The following is a 20,463-nucleotide window of genomic DNA, read 5'->3' on the forward strand; positions in this document are numbered from 1 at the left end:
TGTGGCATTTTCTCTGGGGGTTCTGCTTGCCATGTCGGCCGTGTTCTTTCTCCGAGGCTGAGGGGGGTCTTAGTGTGGTGTCACTATCTGCTTTTCACCTGTGCTGTGATGGAATGAAATCATATTAATTTCAACACAGTGTTTTCCATGTTGTGCATTTAATTAGGAAGGGGTGCAGGGGTCCATCAAATCTCTCTGTATGACTCTTATTTTGCTTGATGGTGAGAGGAAAAAAAAAATCTATCCGACAATTTTCTTTTCTCTCTCTATTCTGAGTCAGATTTCCATCTTTAATATTTACGATATGATCTGTAGTGAAATTATTGGTGTTGTATGCAAATGCATTCAAATCTTAAAAGAAAAGTATCAGCAGTTTTTGCTTTGGTATCATTCAAATCAAACAATCTTCCAGCATGTTTGGCTGAAGTGCTTCCAAAATCGATTTTAAGGGTTTCCTTACAGAGTACGCTGACTCAGAAGTAACCCAATCATCGTGATGGCAAAGATGGGTGCTTTCAGCAGGGTTCATTTCTGATTTGATGTGCATTTTAACCAATTCTGTCTTTCTTCTAGAGTAAAAAGGAAAGCTACTGTGTGACATTTGTAAGGTCACTGCAGCACAGGGCTTGGGGATTATAGGTTATAGCATTAGCATGGTGAAGCCAGTGACATGCAGTGAATCATGCCTGAATAAAATTGCTTTGTAATTGTTCCCTAAGTACAGACATGGACGCAAATAAAGGTCTGATAATGCGCTGCGAACGGTTCTCCTGAATGCCACAATTTAAAACAATACTCTAAAGTAATGCACCAGTTCCAGCTCCACCTATTCTCATTATCAGCCGTGCAGTGTGGTGTCTGAACGCTAGCAAACCTGATTGTAATAATGATTAGCATAACATTGTGACAACATGATTTGGAAACTGTTTCCAAAAGTATGTGGACACACAGACATTATAACCATATGGTGATGTTGAAGACCATTAGCATGGTTGTCCATATATGTCTGCCTAAATTCTCCAAAAAGCTACAATTAGCCTTTTAGGTAACACTACAGCAGAATCTGAGACTTTTGCAGAATTTCTGATAGTTCAGATATAAATCTGCATGTTTATATAACGTCTTTATCACATAAGAGTCAGAGTGGACGTAATAAGAGGTGGAAGAAAACTGCCCGGCAGACAGAGCTTATAGTCAGAATTATGGTGGTAATCTCCAATATTAAAATTGCTGCTGCTACTACAAACCACATCTCTCACATCCTCCCTCTGTTTTTTCGTATTTAACACTCTCTCTTACGTTTCCATCTTCCTGTGTTTTCCCCCGTCCGTCTTCCTGGTGTCCTTCTTCTCTTCCTCTTCTCCCAGGTCGTTCCTGTCTTTTTCCCTATGAAGATGGCTTTCTTGACGACGGCCATGGTGACCCCTCCTTAACTCCAGGCCTGAACTCGCCAACCCGTGGTCAGAACGGAGAGAGGATGGAGCGCTACTCCAGGAAGGTCTTTGTTGGAGGCCTCCCTCCTGACATAGACGAAGGTAGAGGAAGAATTATTTTTCATTTATACATTTGGAGAAACACAATCCTTTAATGACAGGTTCTTTTTTTTTTCTTTTTTTTCTTTGTGTGTCAGCACCACTCTGTGATATATTAAAACTTCCAAGTTTCACAAACTGCAGACTGTGTTTTTGGCTGTTTGCCACTGAAAGTTAAACTGGCATATGCGAGTCGTACTTGAGGGCAATTTGACACTCCTTGTTGAGGATTATAATTTACACACCGCCAGTTTGAACTTCTACTATTAAAACTTTTACAATTTCTACAATTTGACACTGTCACACTTAACCATTCCCTAATCATAGCACATACCGAGAAATGCTCTTATTGTTTTGGTTTTTTATAAAAACATATAAAGTGCTCAGAAAATATTAAGCGAATGCCAGCAGTTTGTAAAACTAGTTTAGCAAAGAGACTAGAAAGACAATGAATTCAGCAAGGCTAACATTTGTCATTTGTTTTTAGTCTTTGTGCTAAGCTAAGCTAACTAGCTTCCAGTCATATCATCATATTTATTGTACACACACTCTTTCTATCAAGCTCCCTGTGAGAAAATGAATGAATGCATTTCCCGCAATGTATTATTTTATGGACCCGTAGAAAGTACCTGCTAAGTGTATGAATTTTAGCCCCTGTTCAGTAAAAATGCAGAATTAAATTTGCCGTATATTTAGACCCAATAAATCACTTTTTTTTTTTTTTTTTAGAAAAAAGGAAAAAAAAAAGAAAAGGAATCTTACCAATTTATCAAAGTCGAAGTGAAAATATTGTTTCATGATCAAATGCTAAACATTAGTGAAGCTAGTTTAGCCTCTAGCATTTAACAGGTTTAGCATGAGTCTCACCACTTGGCAGCCATCTTGGTTAAAGGCTTTGGGCTTTTACCAAGAAAAACAGCAGGTGCACTTACCTTTATGTTTACCATAATAAAACCTAGATACCCTTGTCACCATCAGCCTCGGTTGTGCACATGCATCACTGCAACAAAACGACTAGTTATGTTTTGCAGTTCGGCTACAGATTGGCTCTATAGGGAAGAGGTGGGGGACACTGCAATCCTTATCATATTTGAGCTAATCTACTTTTGATTTTGATTTCATTTTTTTAGTCTCTTAGTCCCAAGTTTCTCTTTTAATGATGGTGATTTCTATGTTTTAACATCTATGACCTAACAACAACCTGTCATTAATTTGGGATATTTACTTATATGTATCCATTTTGTGTCTTTTTTTTTTTCTTTCGTCTGTGTCCATATAGTGAACAAGCATATGTGCTACTGAGTTGTTGCACAATACTTTGCCCTAACCAGAATGAAAAATGCATGAGTTTCCAGTGCACACTGGATGTGCTCGGCTTCTGTTCCCGTTTAATGCAGTAGCGACTACTGCAGAAGGAATAGCGCAAAAAATAGAAAGCAGCTCTGCATACACTCCTTTACATACATTTTACATGAACAACCATGAGAGAATCTTTCAATTTCATGTTTCCTTCTTGTCTTTTCTTTATTTTCGCAGATGAAATCACCAACAGTTTCCGTCGCTATGGGCACCTGGTGGTAGACTGGCCCCACAAAGCTGAGAGCAAATCCTACTTCCCCCCTAAAGGTAATAGTAGGTTCTCATGCCATAATCTCTATTTTCCCATCAGACATCAAAGTGTAGACCAATAAATATCACCTCAGGTGCATCGCCATTTTGGAGTTTTGCAAAGATTCGTATTACGCAGAATCCACAGATCCTGCTGGGCAACCTCAGAGGTGTTTGTTTATGTTAGCAACCACCTTTAGGCATCGCACAGAGAGACACATACAGCGTGTAATGACTCTATAACTGGCCACCAAGAGTTTTAACCCCAGAAGTGTTTGCTCGAGTGAGCACCTGAGGAGTGTGAAAGTTTTTCGCCTTTCTGCACAGGCTCTCGGGTGTCATTTTCTGGCAGCGGATCAGAGTCGCGCCTCCCTCCTCAAAGCCTCTACATCACTCCCTCTGGCCTGGGAGCTACAGTGTGTCATATTAGGGAAGCTATTAAAGACGCTCTGGAAATAACTGACATTCCATAGGCAGATGGTAATACACTGCATCTGGAGGACCTGCAAAAATCTCTGCCAATTTATCCCCCACTCCCATTTTTCAACATCCCCCTCTCTTTTTTAGCTTGGGAGGATTATTTTGAATAGGCTTGGGTCTACTAATATCCAAAACCACGGGGGGAAAAAATGCAGCATCCTTTTAGGGGAATGAATGAGCTTAGGATGCCGCCATGTAAGGGGAGGAGACATGTAGGACTGGGGATCTGTGTAGAATTCATCAGTAAGTAGAGGGAATTCATCTCTTGCTCTAATTTTAAACCACACTCCCAAAACTCAGAGAGAAACCGCTAAAATATTCTGTTTATATCACACTCTCTGTATTAACTGGCAGAGGGAGCTTGGACACATGCCTGGTGACAGAGATTTTAGCACTAATAGCTCCGGGCGTGAGAGTAAGAACACACACTTGTGTATGTGTGTGTGTGTGCATCTCGCTGTGCGACGAATGATTTACAAATGTGGGATTGGCGTCAAGAGGTCATCTGCCTTTTTCCCCGTGTTAAACGTCCTTCCAAGCTTGACCGAATGGAAGATGGCTGTCACTTTCCGCCTTGATTCACATTTAACTGCCGGGAGTATGTGACTACAGTTATGAAAGCGTTTTGGTTCAGGGATGACTCATATTGTGGCCGAGACTGAATTTAGGGGCTGGGTAATACTCTCTTGGTGCAAGGAGAGGGTTGGAGTAAGGACAAACATGAACTAGCTGTGCTCTTTGTTCCTATGCTGTAACGGGTCTATTATTGGCCTCTCTGTTTTTGATTTTAGAGTTTAATTTAATTTTTAGTTTCTTTGGTCACCAGAGAAAAACAAACAAACGAACTGCATGTATAGAATCAAATCTGATCCAAAATGCTTAAAGAGTTTGAAATTACTTTGACTGCCATGTTATTCTCATGGCACTTTTATGGAGAAGGAATATTGTTGTAGTTACAGTGGATTCAAAGACTCACCGTATTTTTTGGACGATAAGGCGCACCGGATTATAAGGTGCATTAAGGGAAACAAAACTTGCTTCCTCCACTTCCGTACCATTGATTCATTAACGTTGAATTCTCTTGCAGCTGCTCTATTGCCATGTTGTTGCAGTATATTAATGACTAACCTCGTATTGTGGATGGATTATCTCAGTTGTTCTCGTAACTGAAGCTTGGTCCGTTTACAGCATCCTGCCATGCGATTGCATTTGTCCCTAACCATCGGGAACCCTCACGCTAACTTTTATCGCGTCGAAAAACGTTAGCATTCATCCTCTAGCTTCACTGTTTATGTTATGTCGCTAGCGATCACGTAGCACATCACTCTATACCAGCTAGCCCAACTTCAGTAACCCTACAAACGTCACTGCTGTTTAATTTTCTGTCTTTATTTATTTTGGGAGTGATAGCAGAGCCGTATGTTTTAATTTTTTCAGAAATCTCTCAGTCAGAACATGCTATATCATGTTTAGGTGGAAACTAGCGAGCTAACTTCCTGCTAACTTCTAACTCCGTTAAATTTAATAAATTCTGTTTTCATGGATGCCTGGATGTTAAACGTAATTATTACACATGGTAAAGCAGCAACGCTGATCATAAAGGATTTTAAGTGCGCCTTACAGTGCAGAAAATACGGTATGTTAAAGAGGCCTTTTTAGTTTGTTCAATTATCACCTTATTCTGGAGATCATTTATACACTGATCTCTAGGATGCTATCCTCAGTACCAGAGGACACATTTACCTACTGGTTACTATAGTGCAGTATCTGGTTCTTTAAAGACAGACATACCTTCCTTAACAGTTACACTTGCATTTATCAGGTGGCCAGACACAAGACCCCAAACCATCGCAAATGGTGCACTGAGTTAGCTGCATGCCTGATGTTCCACATAACAGTTTTAAATAGATAAAAGGTAGATGTTTGTGTTTCTGATGCCCTTAAGCGTGCAAGCTCTTACAGCTTTATATGATACTGGTATTTTGCTTTTATGAACTAAATGGAACATCCCTATTTGATGTTTGTGGGAGGGGGTGTGAACAGTAAGCTCTGGTCAGTGCGGGGCTGCCGCTCACACCCTCTCCTGTCGCCTAAACACTGTCATCACTATTGTTGGCAATGAGCGTCAAATGTTAGGGAGCTATTTCTGTCTGTGACCAGGGAGGAGGAGGAGGAGGAAGGTGGTTGTTGTTTGCATGGCATAGCCTGAGCACTGCAAACATACTGCTCTGCATCCTGTAGTTACCTTGTGCCAGACTTGTTTGAATGTCATCTACATCCCCCTCTTTATCTAAATGCTGAAAGGCTGAAATAATGGCAGCAGAGAAGTGCTGCAGAGGCACGCCAATACTCAGGGCTTGATTTATCTTCTCGCACTTGTGTGGGGATTATATCCAGTGAGTGACTTCCTCAAATTGAGATGATTAGTGACGCTTCACTTCGCCGCTCCTCTGCTCTACCGCCGACTACTCTGCAATTGCTTCAGAGCCTCAGGGGCCTGTATTTGTTTTTAGGAGAGCAGATGTTTGTGTCCCCCTTCATCCATCCAGCCAAGCCCTCCTCCTCCTCCTCTCCCTACTTATTCTTCTCCTCCTCCTCCTGCTGTCAGCGGCCTGTCTCGTTACATTTTGTGTCAGAGTCGCAGCCTTTCCTCTCTCACAGCACATATAGCATACATGGAGGTTTAGTATCTTCTATCCTTTGCATCTCATCCAGGTCTTTGAAGTATGTGCACAAGAGCACTGTTTGTGAGAGTATTAATGATAAGCTCTGGATTTAAATGTCCCCATTAAAGCCAGAGAGGTGCACACTGTGACCACGCTCGCTCAGCTTATCTAGCCATTGCGGATTGGATTTCAGCAAAGTCAACATAACTTTGAATTGATGAGATAATGGGCAGAATAGGATTGCACTGTATGACTTTGATGTAGCAGTGGAAAGATGTTGGCGCACTGCTTAAAGTCCAAGCTCACGCTATCAAATTCAAAGATACGAAAGCAGATCGAGTAGAAACTAGTTCAGAGAGCAGTCATTATGGAGCCGTTCTTTTAAAAATAAGAGAGATGTCGGCATTCGTTTTCTATCGACGGCTGAAAACAACGACTGTTGTGACTTTACTAAAGGTTCCAACTACTTCTCAGCACTTTAGTGTATTCATATTAGCTGTGCAGACATGAAATTGTTATCAGTCTTCCCACCTGATCTCCCAAAAAGGTCAAACTAGCAGCTCACGTCTTTTGTTTTACTCCACAAAATGTCATCCTGTTGCCACTGACGTGACACTTTCTCTCCACATGAGTCAATCAGCTGGCCTCCTTTGCTGGAAAGACTCGGTCCTGCGTGAAGTCATCGGTTTGTCCAAGAGGGGGCCTTTTGTTTGTCTGTTAACTGCGCTCTATAGGAGGAAAGAAATACTGCTGGTGTACATATTCTCACCCCCCACCCACCCCCAGCCCGCTCGCTAGACAGTGCTCGGAGCTCAGCAGCAAAGCCCTATAAATCTCAGGCACGAGCCAATGCAGATCTGTGCTCTCCTCCCGCGGCATAAGCCTCTGCACTGCGCAAGGATGATGGAAAAAGAGAAATCCTCAGCACCATTCAGATGTCTGAGCGTTGGAGGGGGACAGAGTGGCCAGAGGAATCTGCGCAGGCCACTTTAACAAGCAGCCTTGGCTGAAGTATTATTTTGATCGTGACATGTAGAATTATGAGGCTCTTATTCTGGTGAAGCTGTCCAACCACGGAAGTCTAGTTTAGGACTGTATAAAGTTTTTTTTTGTTTGTATTAACGGGATGTTTGCTGAGAGATTTTCCCCTCCGACAGGTGTAATGCTGTGACAGGAGTTCACGTATTGGTTGCAGTGCAAAGTGGGGTGTAGCAAATAGAAATGACTGCATCACTTTTAGGTCTTTTGCATCAACTCTACAACTTCCTAACCGGGCACATTAAAGCAGGAGCTTCCCATTCGCCTCAGCCGCCTCTGCTATTTTAAAACTCCGTTTGTAAGGCAGCCATTCATGCACCCTCTCTCCCTTCTCTTCCTACCTTTTCTCACTTTAAAAAAAAAAACAACCTCTCTCTTGCTCCTCTCCCCCTCCTCCTTCTCCCTCTCCGCCTCTCTCTTCTGTCCTGGGTCATGGAACACGTTGTTCCCTCCTTCAGACTGTATGAGCTGCTGGCTAGCTCTGCCTTTTCATGCCTCCCCCCCTCTTGTGCACGACTGCAGTTGCCTTTTTTTTCTCTCTCTTCCGAGGGGGAATGTCAGCATTAAACCACATGATTTCTCCCAATGACAAACCCTCTTTATGTAAGCCTGCAACCCAGAGACAGGGGGTCTTATGTCGGGTGATGATGAGGCACGTGCAGGAAGATGGTGATGCACAAAAATCCTCTTTATGTCATGTCTGATTGTGCATTTCCTGTGTGTGGTGCGGACGGGGGTTAGCTCTGTAAGGACCAGTTACAAAAAAGACAGAGATTAGTTGGTCGCTTCAAGCAGCTGATTTTAATTAGTTTTGCATTGTGGATATTATTGTTTTGCTCACAGTGGTACAGTTTGTTGTTGGGGAACACATCATAGCCCCGCTGAGCTTATTAGCCTGCAAAACCAACAGCTAAAACCCTTTAATTAGTGAGGTCCCCTGGGGTTATTTGCATAAAGCTTAGATGCATACAGAGACTTAATGTTGTGTACTGCTGCTGTGCTAGCAAAATCTGATATTTATCTAATTGACATACTGTTAATACATATCTCATTTTTAAGAATTTGTCAGAAGACGAAATGAAAAAAAAATCATCTGGGGTGTCTTGGAAAACTCTCCCCCCCACCTACCATCATTTAGTGATGAATTTCAAAGTGAAATGAACCTGGAATTGAACAAATAAATCTTAATGGATTCATCTGATTTACTTTGTAAATCCCTAAATAAGATGCAATGCCAACAAGTTAACTTCAGAGGTCACGTGGATTAGTAGTATAAACCGGAGCCAAATGACTCTTTTATTAAAAGAACATGGAAAGAATATCTCACCCATATCTCAGAGATTTAACGTGGATACGAAAGGTAATACTGATATAGTGGCAAAGTTCCACAGTGGAGATGGGAGTATCGGTCCATAGATCAGCATTAAACTGTCCATTTCATGGAGTGGATCTATATGGAAAGGTTGCCAGTATGTAAAAAACATTTGGAGTTGGAAAGGGTAAGTGGCAGATTTTCCAAAAAAGTTTGCTGATCAGACAAAACTAAGAGCTGATTTAGACTCGTGTGGGGAGGTGCACATCAAATAGCTGTAGATCATAGCGTAGGGTTTCAGGTGGGTCTGACGTTACGTTGTAGCCACTGATTCATAAATCCCCAATAAAGCATAACTTTTCAGTTTCAGTCTGCCAGAAAGGCCAAGAGTGTCTGTTATCAGCAGGACAATGGCCTTAAACACAACTCTAATCCCACATTGGAGTGGTTTAAAGGTAAAGCTCAAACTTTAGTGCAATTGAGAATCTGTGGCATTACTTGAAGATGCTGCTTTACACCAGTACGACTCATCTGACTTGAAAGAGCCGGAGCAGTTTCACCTTGGAGAACCGGCGAAAATCCCAGTTGCCAGATGTTTTAAACTGAAAGAGACGTGCCCGGAGAACCTTGCAAGTCTAACTGCTTCAAAAGGTAGCTCTACAAAGTATGAGGTGAATTCTTAAACACACTCAGGTTTTCACCATGAAAGTGGTAGACATGCTGTATTGCAGATCCTGAGTGTGGCGTTCAGGGAAGGACTACTTTTCTTCCCATCTACTGACCAGTTTAAGTTCCAACACAGTTTTGTGTTTGGTGGCTTCTGCAAAAATGCTGCTTTTGGGTTCTTTTCAGTATTTTCTGCGCAGTCGCAGTTTTCTCGCTCTTCAGAGTCATCAGATCACAATCCTGAAGCTTCATACACTGCATGGAAATCTGCTGCAGTGTTTTCTGCTGCTGTAGATGCCGATGTCAGGAAGATGCAGTAGTCATCACTGCTAGAGGGAGAGCAGTGCCACATCACTGCGATGGCGAGACGCGTCACATGCATCAGGGCACATGCCTCACGTTCAGTCGCAGTCGGACAAAAACCCTTTCTCCTAAGGACAAACCCGCATCTGCTTACGCACCTGCTTTTTTTTTCAGCTTACCTTTGAGACTGGCGGCAGTTTTCTTTCTTGTATTGCTTTTATCCCCCCTTCCCTAATACATGCACGCAGATGCATCTACACACCACGGGGTCTGCTGAGTCAGACCTTTTTTTTTTTTTTTGCTCCTCCAGTTTCTGCTTATCTAAACTGTAGCAACTCTACTCAGAAATGTTAAAACATCAAAGTCGCATTGCCACTCGTGCATTTGTCCATGTCAGTGTGTGTCACTGGGTTTTGCATTTGTTAGGGTGATACGATGTCAAAGATAATTGGGTTCTCACTGGAACAAATGGCCTTTAGAGATACGCAATAGGTGAAGTGACTGGAGTCGGAGTGTCCTCCGGTAGAAACCCACTCAAACTCCTCAGACAGCAGCTCGTAATCCTCTGACTCATGGGTGCCACAGGTGTTGCCGGGTCCTTTCTGGCATAAATAGAGAAATAAATAATAGGTTAGTGTTATTCAGAGGTGACTGTGTGGCATCATCTCCTGCCTTTTTTTGGCTGATGTGCTGCACTGGATATTTACCTTTATCAGTTTCAGACATGCATCCTGTATTTATTATCCATCTGTCAAAAAAGTTTTCTTTTTTTGTCTTTTCTCAATATATGGCGCTCATGATGCTCAGCCTATAAATCAGATCTTTGTTGCTCGTTATCCCCGTAGCACCGCGTGATGGATGTACCCTATTGAATTGGGTGCCTGAAGTGGCTTAATAGCTCTGACCTTGGATGAGGTCTCTGCTCTCCGTGCTAAATAATTCAGTAGTACAGAGTGACTGTCTGAATTGCTCATTCTTTCTTTCTGCCTCTCAAAGACATCACCAAACTCTCTCTACCTGACTCTGGAAGATCTGCAGTGCGTTAGGCTGATCAATTTTGCATGGTTCCTTTAGGAGTGAAGCACTCCGTGCCATTTAATCTGAGGCTGTGCAGGCGGCAAGGTGCCTGGAACATCTGAATGTCTCGTATATGAATGCAAGGCTGATGAGTATGGAAGAACAGGCTGCAAGGTCATCTGTGCACTTGGAGCCCTGCTTGTCTGAATCTATGAATAGTTCAAAGGAAAACAGTGTGGGGCTTAGTCATGGGATTGTGACACTGTATTTAAAAAATAAAGTCTGATATCCATGAATTCTTGCCTTGAAGACAGACTTTAAAGTGTCATGGTCACAAGGTTGTGACTATTAAACACAGGAAATGTAGTTTCTGTGGAAACTCTTTTTTTCTCTCTTCCTGTAAAATCCCTGTTTTTGTTTTTCCTTTTTAGGCTATGCCTTCCTGCTTTTCCAGGAAGAATCTTCTGTTCAGGCCCTGATTGATGCCTGCATTGAGGAAGATGGAAAACTCTACCTGTGTGTATCCAGTCCCACAATCAAAGACAAACCAGTAAGTTTAAGACAAAGTTCTTGAAATGGTGCAACATACTTTGACATGGCTACCACATTTCCCTCCATATTTTCTTGGGGTACATGTGTTTTCTTGAATTAATGAGAGTTCACTTATTTAAATTGCCCAGACAGTATGCCCACGGTTCTTAAAAAAAAAAGTTGATTCTGTTTTATTCATATAGTGCCAAATCACAAGAACAAGTGTGTAACGGTGCTTTATATTGTAAGGTAAAGACTCTAAAATATACAAAAAGCCTGAACAATCAAATGATGCCTTAGACCCTGTTAGAAAGCTCTTGGTGACAGTGGCAAGGAAAAACTCCCTTTACAGAATAAAAGACACACTGTCTTTTATTCAAATTCAGAGAGTGAAAAGAATAAATAACTAAGGGAATGTTCAGGGTCACCTGATGCAGCCCTCTTTTTTCTTTTTTTTTTCTTTTTTTTTTAATATTTATAAAATTTCAGCACAACCTTAAAAGTAGAGAGGGTGTTTGTCTCCTGAATCCAAATTTGGTGCTGGGTCCAGTTGATCACCAAAAAAAAATTCAAGTGCCATGCTAGTGGCCTGTGAGGTTAACAGTAGTGCTTTGAGCCAACTGCTAAAATTAGCATGCTGTCTGGCTCTCAGTGCCAATTCCAGCATGTTTATGTGTTTAAGTTTAGCTGGTTAACCTTCTTATTTTAGCACAGACTCTAAGGCTTCTAACATTAAGTTGTGTACATTCTATATGGAAATCATATAAGTTGTGTAACATTAAGATAGAGATATATATCTATCCATCTATCCATCTATACATCTACATATATATGAGAGAGAGAGATGGAGATATATGTAGATATAGTTTACTTGTATTGAGATAAACTGTGTGGTGTGTTGTTCAGACAATGTCTGTGGACCATTGATTTGTAGAAGATTGTGGGCTACTATCTTTCTAATTTACTCTGGATTAAACTAATGTATAGTTAACATAATTGATTGATACCACACTGCTATCTAGTTAAAACCAAATGCACAACCAGCTTACCACACAATGACTTCTAAGTGGGAACATTTCATTTTTCTTTTACACAAAGGTCCAGATCCGTCCCTGGAACCTGAGCGACAGTGACTTTGTCATGGATGGCTCCCAGCCTCTGGATCCCCGCAAAACCATCTTTGTTGGGGGGGTGCCACGGCCCCTGCGTGCAGGTAAGTCAGAAATATGAATGAGAGGACATCTTTTTTTTTTCTTTTTTTTCCCCCAGCAAGCTCCCAGAGCCTCTAAATTGCCTTTATAACATTGGCTGGCATGGAGCTCAGAGGCTGGAGGCTATAATGAAAGTTCTTCCTGTGAGAAAACAATCCTCTACTTGGGTTTCCAGGACGGAGGCCAAGTGGTCATCACGTTAAGAATTCATGGTGTAATGGAAGGCTCAGTCTTTCTTTTCTTGGGCTAAACATTGCTGGCTTGTCTGCAATGTGACCCCCTGCTAATTACACCAGCAGTTTGAGTTGAGACTGCTGCTCTGATGCGTAGTGTAGCAGGGCAGATTTTTATGTCGGACACTTCTTTTGCTTTTTCAAGCGTAACTGAAGGCTTTCAATTTGAAGAACAAACTAAACTCAGAACTTGCAAACTCACAGAAACTCCCGAGAGGAGTTTGTGGCACTAATCATCTCTCTCCCCACCCCCACCTCTCTTCCCTTCCTTTCTCCGCAGTGGAGCTGGCTATGATCATGGACAGGCTGTACGGAGGTGTTTGCTATGCTGGCATCGACACGGACCCAGAGCTCAAATACCCAAAGGGAGCCGGCCGCGTGGCCTTCTCCAATCAGCAGAGCTACATCGCTGCCATCAGCGCTCGCTTCGTTCAGCTGCAGCACAATGACATCGACAAAAGGGTGAGTGAGTTTGTGAGCTTCGTGAGCTTCGTGAGCTTCGTGAGCTTCGTTCACAGCGATCCCTCTTCTGAAAGAGAGCAGCGTCTCGACCACAAGTGAGGTTTTCACAGTCATTCCTATGGCGAGCTGTGGAGCTGAACTCTGCTTGAGTCCTCCATGTATCAGAGTTTTCATTATAGCAGGGATTTCAGCCAGCTACCCAACATAGCCTACAATAACGAAAGGCCATGCCTGGATGTGTAATGACTATGGCCTTTGGCTGAGTCCCGACACATAGGGATGGTTTAATTATAGTAGTTCCCTATACATGTATATTCACTGGAGCTGTGCTGCTGGGTGGTTATTTTAGGCACGCCGGCCAATTGCAGCGGGACAGATCGTGACCGAGGGAGACTGGTTGTCAGCCAGGAAGCTGAGCCTCTGCAGGGCGGGGCTGTCCAACCCACCTCAGCTATCACCATCTATCTTCAGTCGGGGGTTTATGGTGTCTTTATTATGACTTGGACTGTTTGCCGAAAACACCACTTTACAGCATCAAAAACATTCACACAACAAAATATTTATTTTCATGTCTTTGAACCAGATACCTAGCAAAATTTCTTCCTTTTATGCGGTAAATAGATGTCCATCTTACATTTGTTTTGTTGTTTTAGGCATTAGGCTGCAACAAAAGGATTCAAGTTGAAAGAATTAAGAGTTTTGAAAGGATTTATATTCACTGCAGACCACAGACAGTGGAGCGCATTCTTGAAATTCATGTTCAGTTGTGGTGAGAAACTAGGATGCCAGCTGGTGCCATTTTCTCTTCGTCCTTCTTCTCGCCTTCATTGTCTGTGACTCCCTTAACTGTAAATGGCTCTTGATGATAGCACATGTGAGCTAATTACCTCTGGTCAGCTCTGTGTCCACCGAGATGAAATTGGTGTTTAATGGCCTGGCAGCTTGGCCGTTTCTTTCTGGCTTTCTTGCTTTTTTGTCTTCCGTGAGCTCGTTGCTCTCAGCAGTGGATATTCCACTGTAGCTGCTGCAGAGTTTGGCTAAGCACAGTCTCCCACTGCTGAAGGATTTGATAACCTTTCATTTTGTGGCCACACTATAACAAGGTTAACATCCACCTCTGCCTGCTTGTATGCTGAGGCGTCTCCATGGTGACTGAGCTCTCATTTCTTGTCTCCTGGCTTCATTATATTGGTGGATGGGTGGATACCTGTCCTGTTTTATTTTAGAAATTGTCAAACGGATCACAATGAACGGGGGTTCTGGACTATGACTTAAATGGGCAACACATCTGGAGAAAACCAGCTGTTATTCTAGCACAGTTACTGTGCAAATCACATATATACACAACAACAACAAAAAACTGGAGGAAATGGAAAAAAAACCTGCAGCTCGCATACTTTATTTTTAATGGCCAGTAGAGGGCGCCTTCTTTGGTTGCAAAAAGACCTGATAGTACAGCAGTCCATGCTAAAATGGCCCTTGAATCTTTGCTCTGTTACCTTGGTAAACATTTTCCTGACTTTATGGGCTCAATCACTACTTTTACTGAATCACTGAATAAAACACAACATTAATTAACTGATCCAGCTTTCATTAGTCTCATGTGGTTTCATGAACCAGTGGGAGATGCCATGATGGATACACCCATCTTTTATACTGGGAATCGATGCAGACTGTTTAATGGCAACGGTAGATCTGTACCAATTGTTTGACCCCACACCTGTGGAAAGGATCGTGGATGTAGCCTGGAGTTATTTATTGATTGCTTAAAATCCATCAGTGACTCATAGCAGCCCTATTTTTTGATTATCATGCAATGACACCCAGAGGACATGGTAGTTTCACTGAACCGGGCTTCCGTTTCTCGTTGCTCGTTGACGGGGAGGCAGCTGCAGCTGATCTGTTTTATCAGGTTTCCTTGATTTGTCTGTCATTTCATATCTAAAAATATCTGTTCTCATTCACAGTGAACACGATTGCATTAGCTGGTTTCTTTTTCTTTAAAACATTGTTGAGGCTGACAGATTATGGCAGCAGTCGCCGTGAATACAGTATTACTGAGCCCTTTGTTTCAAAGACTGTTTACTTGAACAGGAAGTGAATTTTTTATGAATCTGAGCGTACGCCACTTCAATCTGTGTTTTTTGGATATGATAACCTAAAATGCGGTTTTGTTTAGATTTTTTTTTTTTTTTTTGCCAGGTGGAGGTCAAGCCGTACGTCTTGGACGACCAGATGTGCGACGAGTGCCAGGGGGCACGCTGTGGGGGCAAGTTCGCCCCCTTCTTCTGTGCCAACGTCACCTGCCTGCAGTACTACTGCGAGTACTGCTGGGCCAGCATCCACTCACGAGCCGGCCGAGAGTTTCACAAGCCACTGGTGAAGGAAGGGGGCGACCGCCCTCGACACGTGTCCTTCCGCTGGAGCTGAGGGAGTTGGTTGAGTCCAAGAGCCAGCCCTGCCTAACCCCCCGCCCCTCCTCCCCAGTGAACCCACGCCAACCTGCCCCCAAAAAATCCTCCTGCAGCCTGGGACAGCGCTGGAACCCTCCTCCCCAAAGCCCCATCCATCCACCCTGCATCCCACAAACACCTCATGATAAAAAAAAGGCAGAAGTGATACCATCAAACACATGGGACTTTCTTCACAGCACACAGCTCTGAACTCATCGTCTAGTGTTCCCCCCGACGATGAAGCTTTGTGGGGGAATTGAAATGCGAAAATCCATGAGCTTAGAATTTGCACTTTGGCACAAAATCTTACTAAACACACACACAAACACACACGCACACAGGATGGTATGTTAGGCCCCTGGCTACTTTTAGTTCCCTGTTCTGTTGACTAGGTGGTGCGGTACGTCCTGTTGGACCTCCCTCCCCTTTACTAAGACAGAGGTGGGACCATGCAAATATTTAAAATATACATATATAAATATATATAAATATATATATTTTGTTTTGTACCTATCTATACATCTATAGATAATTTAAATTTTACGTAAAAGGAGCATGCACTTATTTTCAAAACCTGTAGTTATATTGCCCCTGATTTAAGAAGAAAAAAGAACTACCAAAGGCAAATGAAATTAATGCATACTGAGGAGCAAAATAGGTGACATAAGATGTAGCAAGATTCAACAGCTATCCAGTAGTGTGGAGTTAAAAAGAGAAAAAATAACACGGCTATATTCGCTCTCCATTTTGACTCTGAAAATATTAATACCTCATATGCGCAATCAGATCAGTTTGCTTTCTAGGTCTTTATTTTTGATAATAACATTATTTTTTAGTGTTATGTAAATGTAATGCTGCAATAGCTTTGCTGCTAAATCCATGGTATAAACAGATACCATAACTTTATTCAGGCTAGGGTGTAAAATAACAGCAGATGTAGAGAGAAGCACCTCGTGGGTTTTTTTACGTTTTCTTTTTTTTTCCTCCTAAATTAAATGAGAGCCGCGGCAGGGGGAGGGGGCGCCCCCAGGCAGAGACGGCTAACTTTTGTGTGTGTGTGTGCGTGTGCTTGTGTGTGCGTGTGTGGGGACCGGGCGGGGGGGGGGGATGGGGAGGGTCGCCCCCTAACTGCATGTTTATTTCAATCAGGTTGCTGCATGCAATAGACTTTTTCAATATCACGTCTATTCGATTCTGCCCATGTTTGCACAGCACACTACAGACGTAGGTTTGACTCACACCAAACTGGACAGATACAGGGAAAAGCTGGTCAGAGGAACCAGAGGGTTCCTGCACAAACAGGCATCCAGATAATATGATAAAGACAAAACCTTAATAATCACAAATCCCAAAAAAAAAAAATGTAGGATTACCATTAAAACAAAAAAACTGTCTGATAGGTGAAGTACTTTTTTCCCTTTTTTGCAGTGATTGTTGATAGAATTGTGCAATTTTTTATACAGTACGTAGTTAGGTCTGAGTATGCCTAGAACTGTGATTCGCTTTAACTGTCGTCAGTGTCCGACATAGAAGTCCTGTGAAATGTCATAACTAGTGTATGCACACGTATATATGTTCTCTTGTACACACACCTACTTGCACACACGTACACACACACACACACTCTTGCACCAGTACACACAGAAGTCTCTCACATGTGTACTCGGACGGCTGTCGATCTTTTTTTTTTTTAAATGCACATTAACTGGGTCCGAGGAGACGCAACCAATGTGAGCTTAGACTGAGAACTGAGTTGAAATTATCCTTTTATTTTTCCACCATTGAGAAAAAGCGCACGTTTACGTCCCAGAGTGCAACCAAAGAGCTCACGTGTTCGACTTTGTTTAACAGAGACCACCTGACACACGGGATGAGGAAACTGGACGGTACGTGGGCGCAGCAGATCGGATGAGGAAAAAAAAAAAAAGAGAGAGGCGTTTAGGGGCGAGGAGTCAAACTTAACACTGAAGCTACTGGACACTTGATAAACTGAGCCCTGCACATGCTCTCGCTAAATGGGAAGGGGTAGGGATGGGTGGGAAGGAGGAGCGTTGCCGGAACATGCAGATGTGCAAACTGGGATTACCACATTTATCCAGATTTTTATTTTCCTGCAAAGCTTGAAGTAATGGACCTGCTTAAAAAAAGAAAAAAAAGGTGGACATATAGATATATATTTTTGTTTTTATCAAAAGGTTATGGTGCAGTTTAAACAGGAATGGGCGGGTAGGTGGATGCAATGCATAGAAACTTTAAGTATTGACTGCTGAAGACGGGGAGGGTATGCTTTTTTTTTTTTTTTTTTTTTTTTTTTTTTTTTTTTTTTTTTTTTTTGGGAGGCTGGGCCACATTACACTGGTTTTAGCAGTTTTGTGGACAATCTGAATGGGATCCTGCATCATTGCGAGTTATCGCGTGTTACCCCTTCCCCTTTTCCTTAATTCCGTGAGTTGTGATTGGCGCCCCTGCAGTCCCTCTCCTCTCTTTCCATTTTACTCAGTTAAACTGTGTGTTTGTTTGTTTTTTCACCAAGAAATCGAAACTAAGCAACAATACGTTTTTTCTTCTTAACTGAGGCTAACCATGAGTAATAATAAGCATCCCTATGAAAGTGAATTCTGGGTATTTTTTGTGACATTTCTTTCCCCACCCAGAAAAAAAAAGGTTTTCTATGTTTGTTCCTTCTCTATAATAGCTATTTGTTATGCACTACTCTTTGTATCTGACCAGTTTTCAACAGTCAGCTGTTCTTTTTGTTAAAAGACAAAAAAAAAGAGAGATAAAGTGTGCTTTCTGACTGACAAGATCTTTTGCAATACCTCAATTTTGAAATATATTAGGAGAGAAAAAGATATTTTCTAAGTAAGTTTATTCAGATGAGAAATATATATTAATTTAATTCTTCAAGAGAAATGATTTAACAGATGGTTGATTTTTCTTTTTTAAATCTTATCATGCTTTTTTTAAAGTTTGCTTTTATTTTAAGAATTAATTATTTTATTTTTTTGGAAAAAGACAACAACTGAAGGAGCTAGAGCTTTATACTAATAATATGTAGTTAGTGAGAGTCTACTTTATTACAGTGGCAGCGAGGGTGAGCGCCCCACTGGTCGAAACATCGGAGGGAGGAGAGCTCTTTAAGGAAATCGAATATAAGGTGCTCAAAGAGGAAAACGACACATATTTCCCACCTTTTTGTATATTTATAATCAATCATTTACTATGCTGACCAGAGTTGTGAAAGAGATCTTCTGTTCGTTATTTTTTTAAGAGAAGTTTTTTATGTTTCCTAAACGTTTGTGCTCCCTTTTTTGTTTTTGTAAGAAAAAAAGAGGGAAAAAAGAGCAACCCCGATTCGTTAGCCTGACGAGAAAGACTTGTGAGAGTCACGGCTGGAGGTAGAGTGAAAAGAATGTTATTTTTACCACAAAACAGACACAAGTGTTTTCACCTGTAACTTGATCTGAAGCCCCCAAGGTGCATCAATAGACTGGTGGCCTTCTATTCTAGCAAGACTTGAATTAGTCCCTTTTTTTTAAAGGCTAACAACCTTGATTCTTTGTCGTAATGTGCAATACTGTTTGTACTGTTTGTAGAAAAGAAGAAAACGAGAAAAAAGAGGCATAAATCTTTACTGCAGAATTATTTTCATTGCAAGCATTGTGATTCACTAAAAATCATTTTCTACTGTGTATTTACCTACTCTACCTGCTAGTACCTTCCAGTAGTAATGTAGCCTTTGTACTGAGAAATTTTCATTATTTTTAGAAAGTTTTGCTAAAAAACAAAAGAAGAATTTAAACATATTTGCATATTTTCATTTTTATTTCATGTTTTTTCTTTACAGACTTATTTCTCAACCATTAATAGTTATTTCTGGGGGAGACTTTCATATCTGGTCAATGTCATTAATATTATTTTGTATTTTTACTTGGAATAAATTAATTTTTATTATGCTAATTCTTTAAAAGTTTATTTTTTTTCCCATTTGTTCACTTTTTCATTTTTTTGGAAGCTATGAAAAAACCCCTTTGTAATATTGTTACTAAAGTGTCTCGTTTCTTGAAATGCTAAGCTTTATGTGTTATAACTTGCTGATGTTGCTTACATTAGTGTGAAAATGATCTAAAGATGAAAAAAAAAAACCCTACTCACAAAGAAACAGATTGGTGGTTGGTGATGTTTAAGTGATTCGCAATGTAAACAGATGAATGGGCAATAAAATAAAAATGGCAGAATGGAGCATACATGTAGTATGTTGTGATGTAATTGTGGAAGATGGGTGACACCACTGACCGTTTACTGCTGTTGCTACTCAGTGCTATGTTCCAGTAATTGCTACTCATTAGCTCACATACTTTATTCTACTCAGCAGATCCTTCTAAAAACACCAGTGACACATGCTGTACGTGGTTCAGTCCCCACAGAGCACACCGGTGTGACTGTATTTAAGTATGAATGTAAACGTAGCTGCACTGTATGATACATATAGAAATTGGAAGGAGCATGTGTGACCTGTACAATATTAATCATTTATAGCAGGCATGGGCCTAATGTGGCTGCTCTATATATATCTGTACTTTCACCCTTTTTCCTGCCTTCAAGGAAAGAACGGTTTGACGTTTGAATATTTTATTTGAGAAAAACTGACTCCTGTCTCTCCTGCTGTATTCATCAATAAACATGGAGGCTGTTAGCTGAACCAAGCATTGAACATAGCTGCAGAAATGAATTTGTAAAACTGCATCTCGTTCGATTTTGTTCTTTACAGATTTGTTAAGGTGATAGTATTGTAGCTTGGTGAGCTTTAGTGGTCTGAGGTGAGAGGTTTTTTGGGGGGCCAGTTTGCTTTAAGCTGTAGTCATTATGTAGGGCGAATCAAAAAGTTGCTTTTTTTCCAGAATACAAAGAGGAAAAAGTAAGAAGTAAGAATTTTGAGATTTAAAAAAAA

General features: G+C 41.4%; 1 protein-coding gene across 8 annotated transcripts in view; it reads left to right on the forward strand.

The window, feature by feature from the left end:
• Window positions 1–17,476, forward strand: part of cpeb3 (cytoplasmic polyadenylation element binding protein 3) — a 39,178-nt gene extending 21,702 nt beyond the window's left edge. For all 8 annotated transcript variants that reach the window (XM_085428800.1, XM_085428801.1, XM_085428804.1 and 5 more), the window contains 6 exons: window positions 1,368–1,535; window positions 3,069–3,158; window positions 11,054–11,172; window positions 12,252–12,366; window positions 12,878–13,059; window positions 15,262–17,476. In XM_085428800.1, the coding sequence (XP_085284926.1) occupies window positions 1,368–1,535; window positions 3,069–3,158; window positions 11,054–11,172; window positions 12,252–12,366; window positions 12,878–13,059; window positions 15,262–15,489 (902 nt within the window). In that variant the 3' untranslated portion in view covers window positions 15,490–17,476. The remainder of the gene's footprint in view (window positions 1–1,367; window positions 1,536–3,068; window positions 3,159–11,053; window positions 11,173–12,251; window positions 12,367–12,877; window positions 13,060–15,261) is intronic.
• The last annotated feature ends 2,987 nt before the right edge of the window (window positions 17,477–20,463 follow it).

The sequence above is a fragment of the Rhamphochromis longiceps genome, linkage group LG13, assembly GCF_057381845.1.
Source record: "Rhamphochromis longiceps isolate RC_006_pf linkage group LG13, R_longiceps_female_GT1.1, whole genome shotgun sequence".
In the NCBI taxonomy this organism is placed as follows: domain Eukaryota; kingdom Metazoa; phylum Chordata; class Actinopteri; order Cichliformes; family Cichlidae; genus Rhamphochromis; species Rhamphochromis longiceps.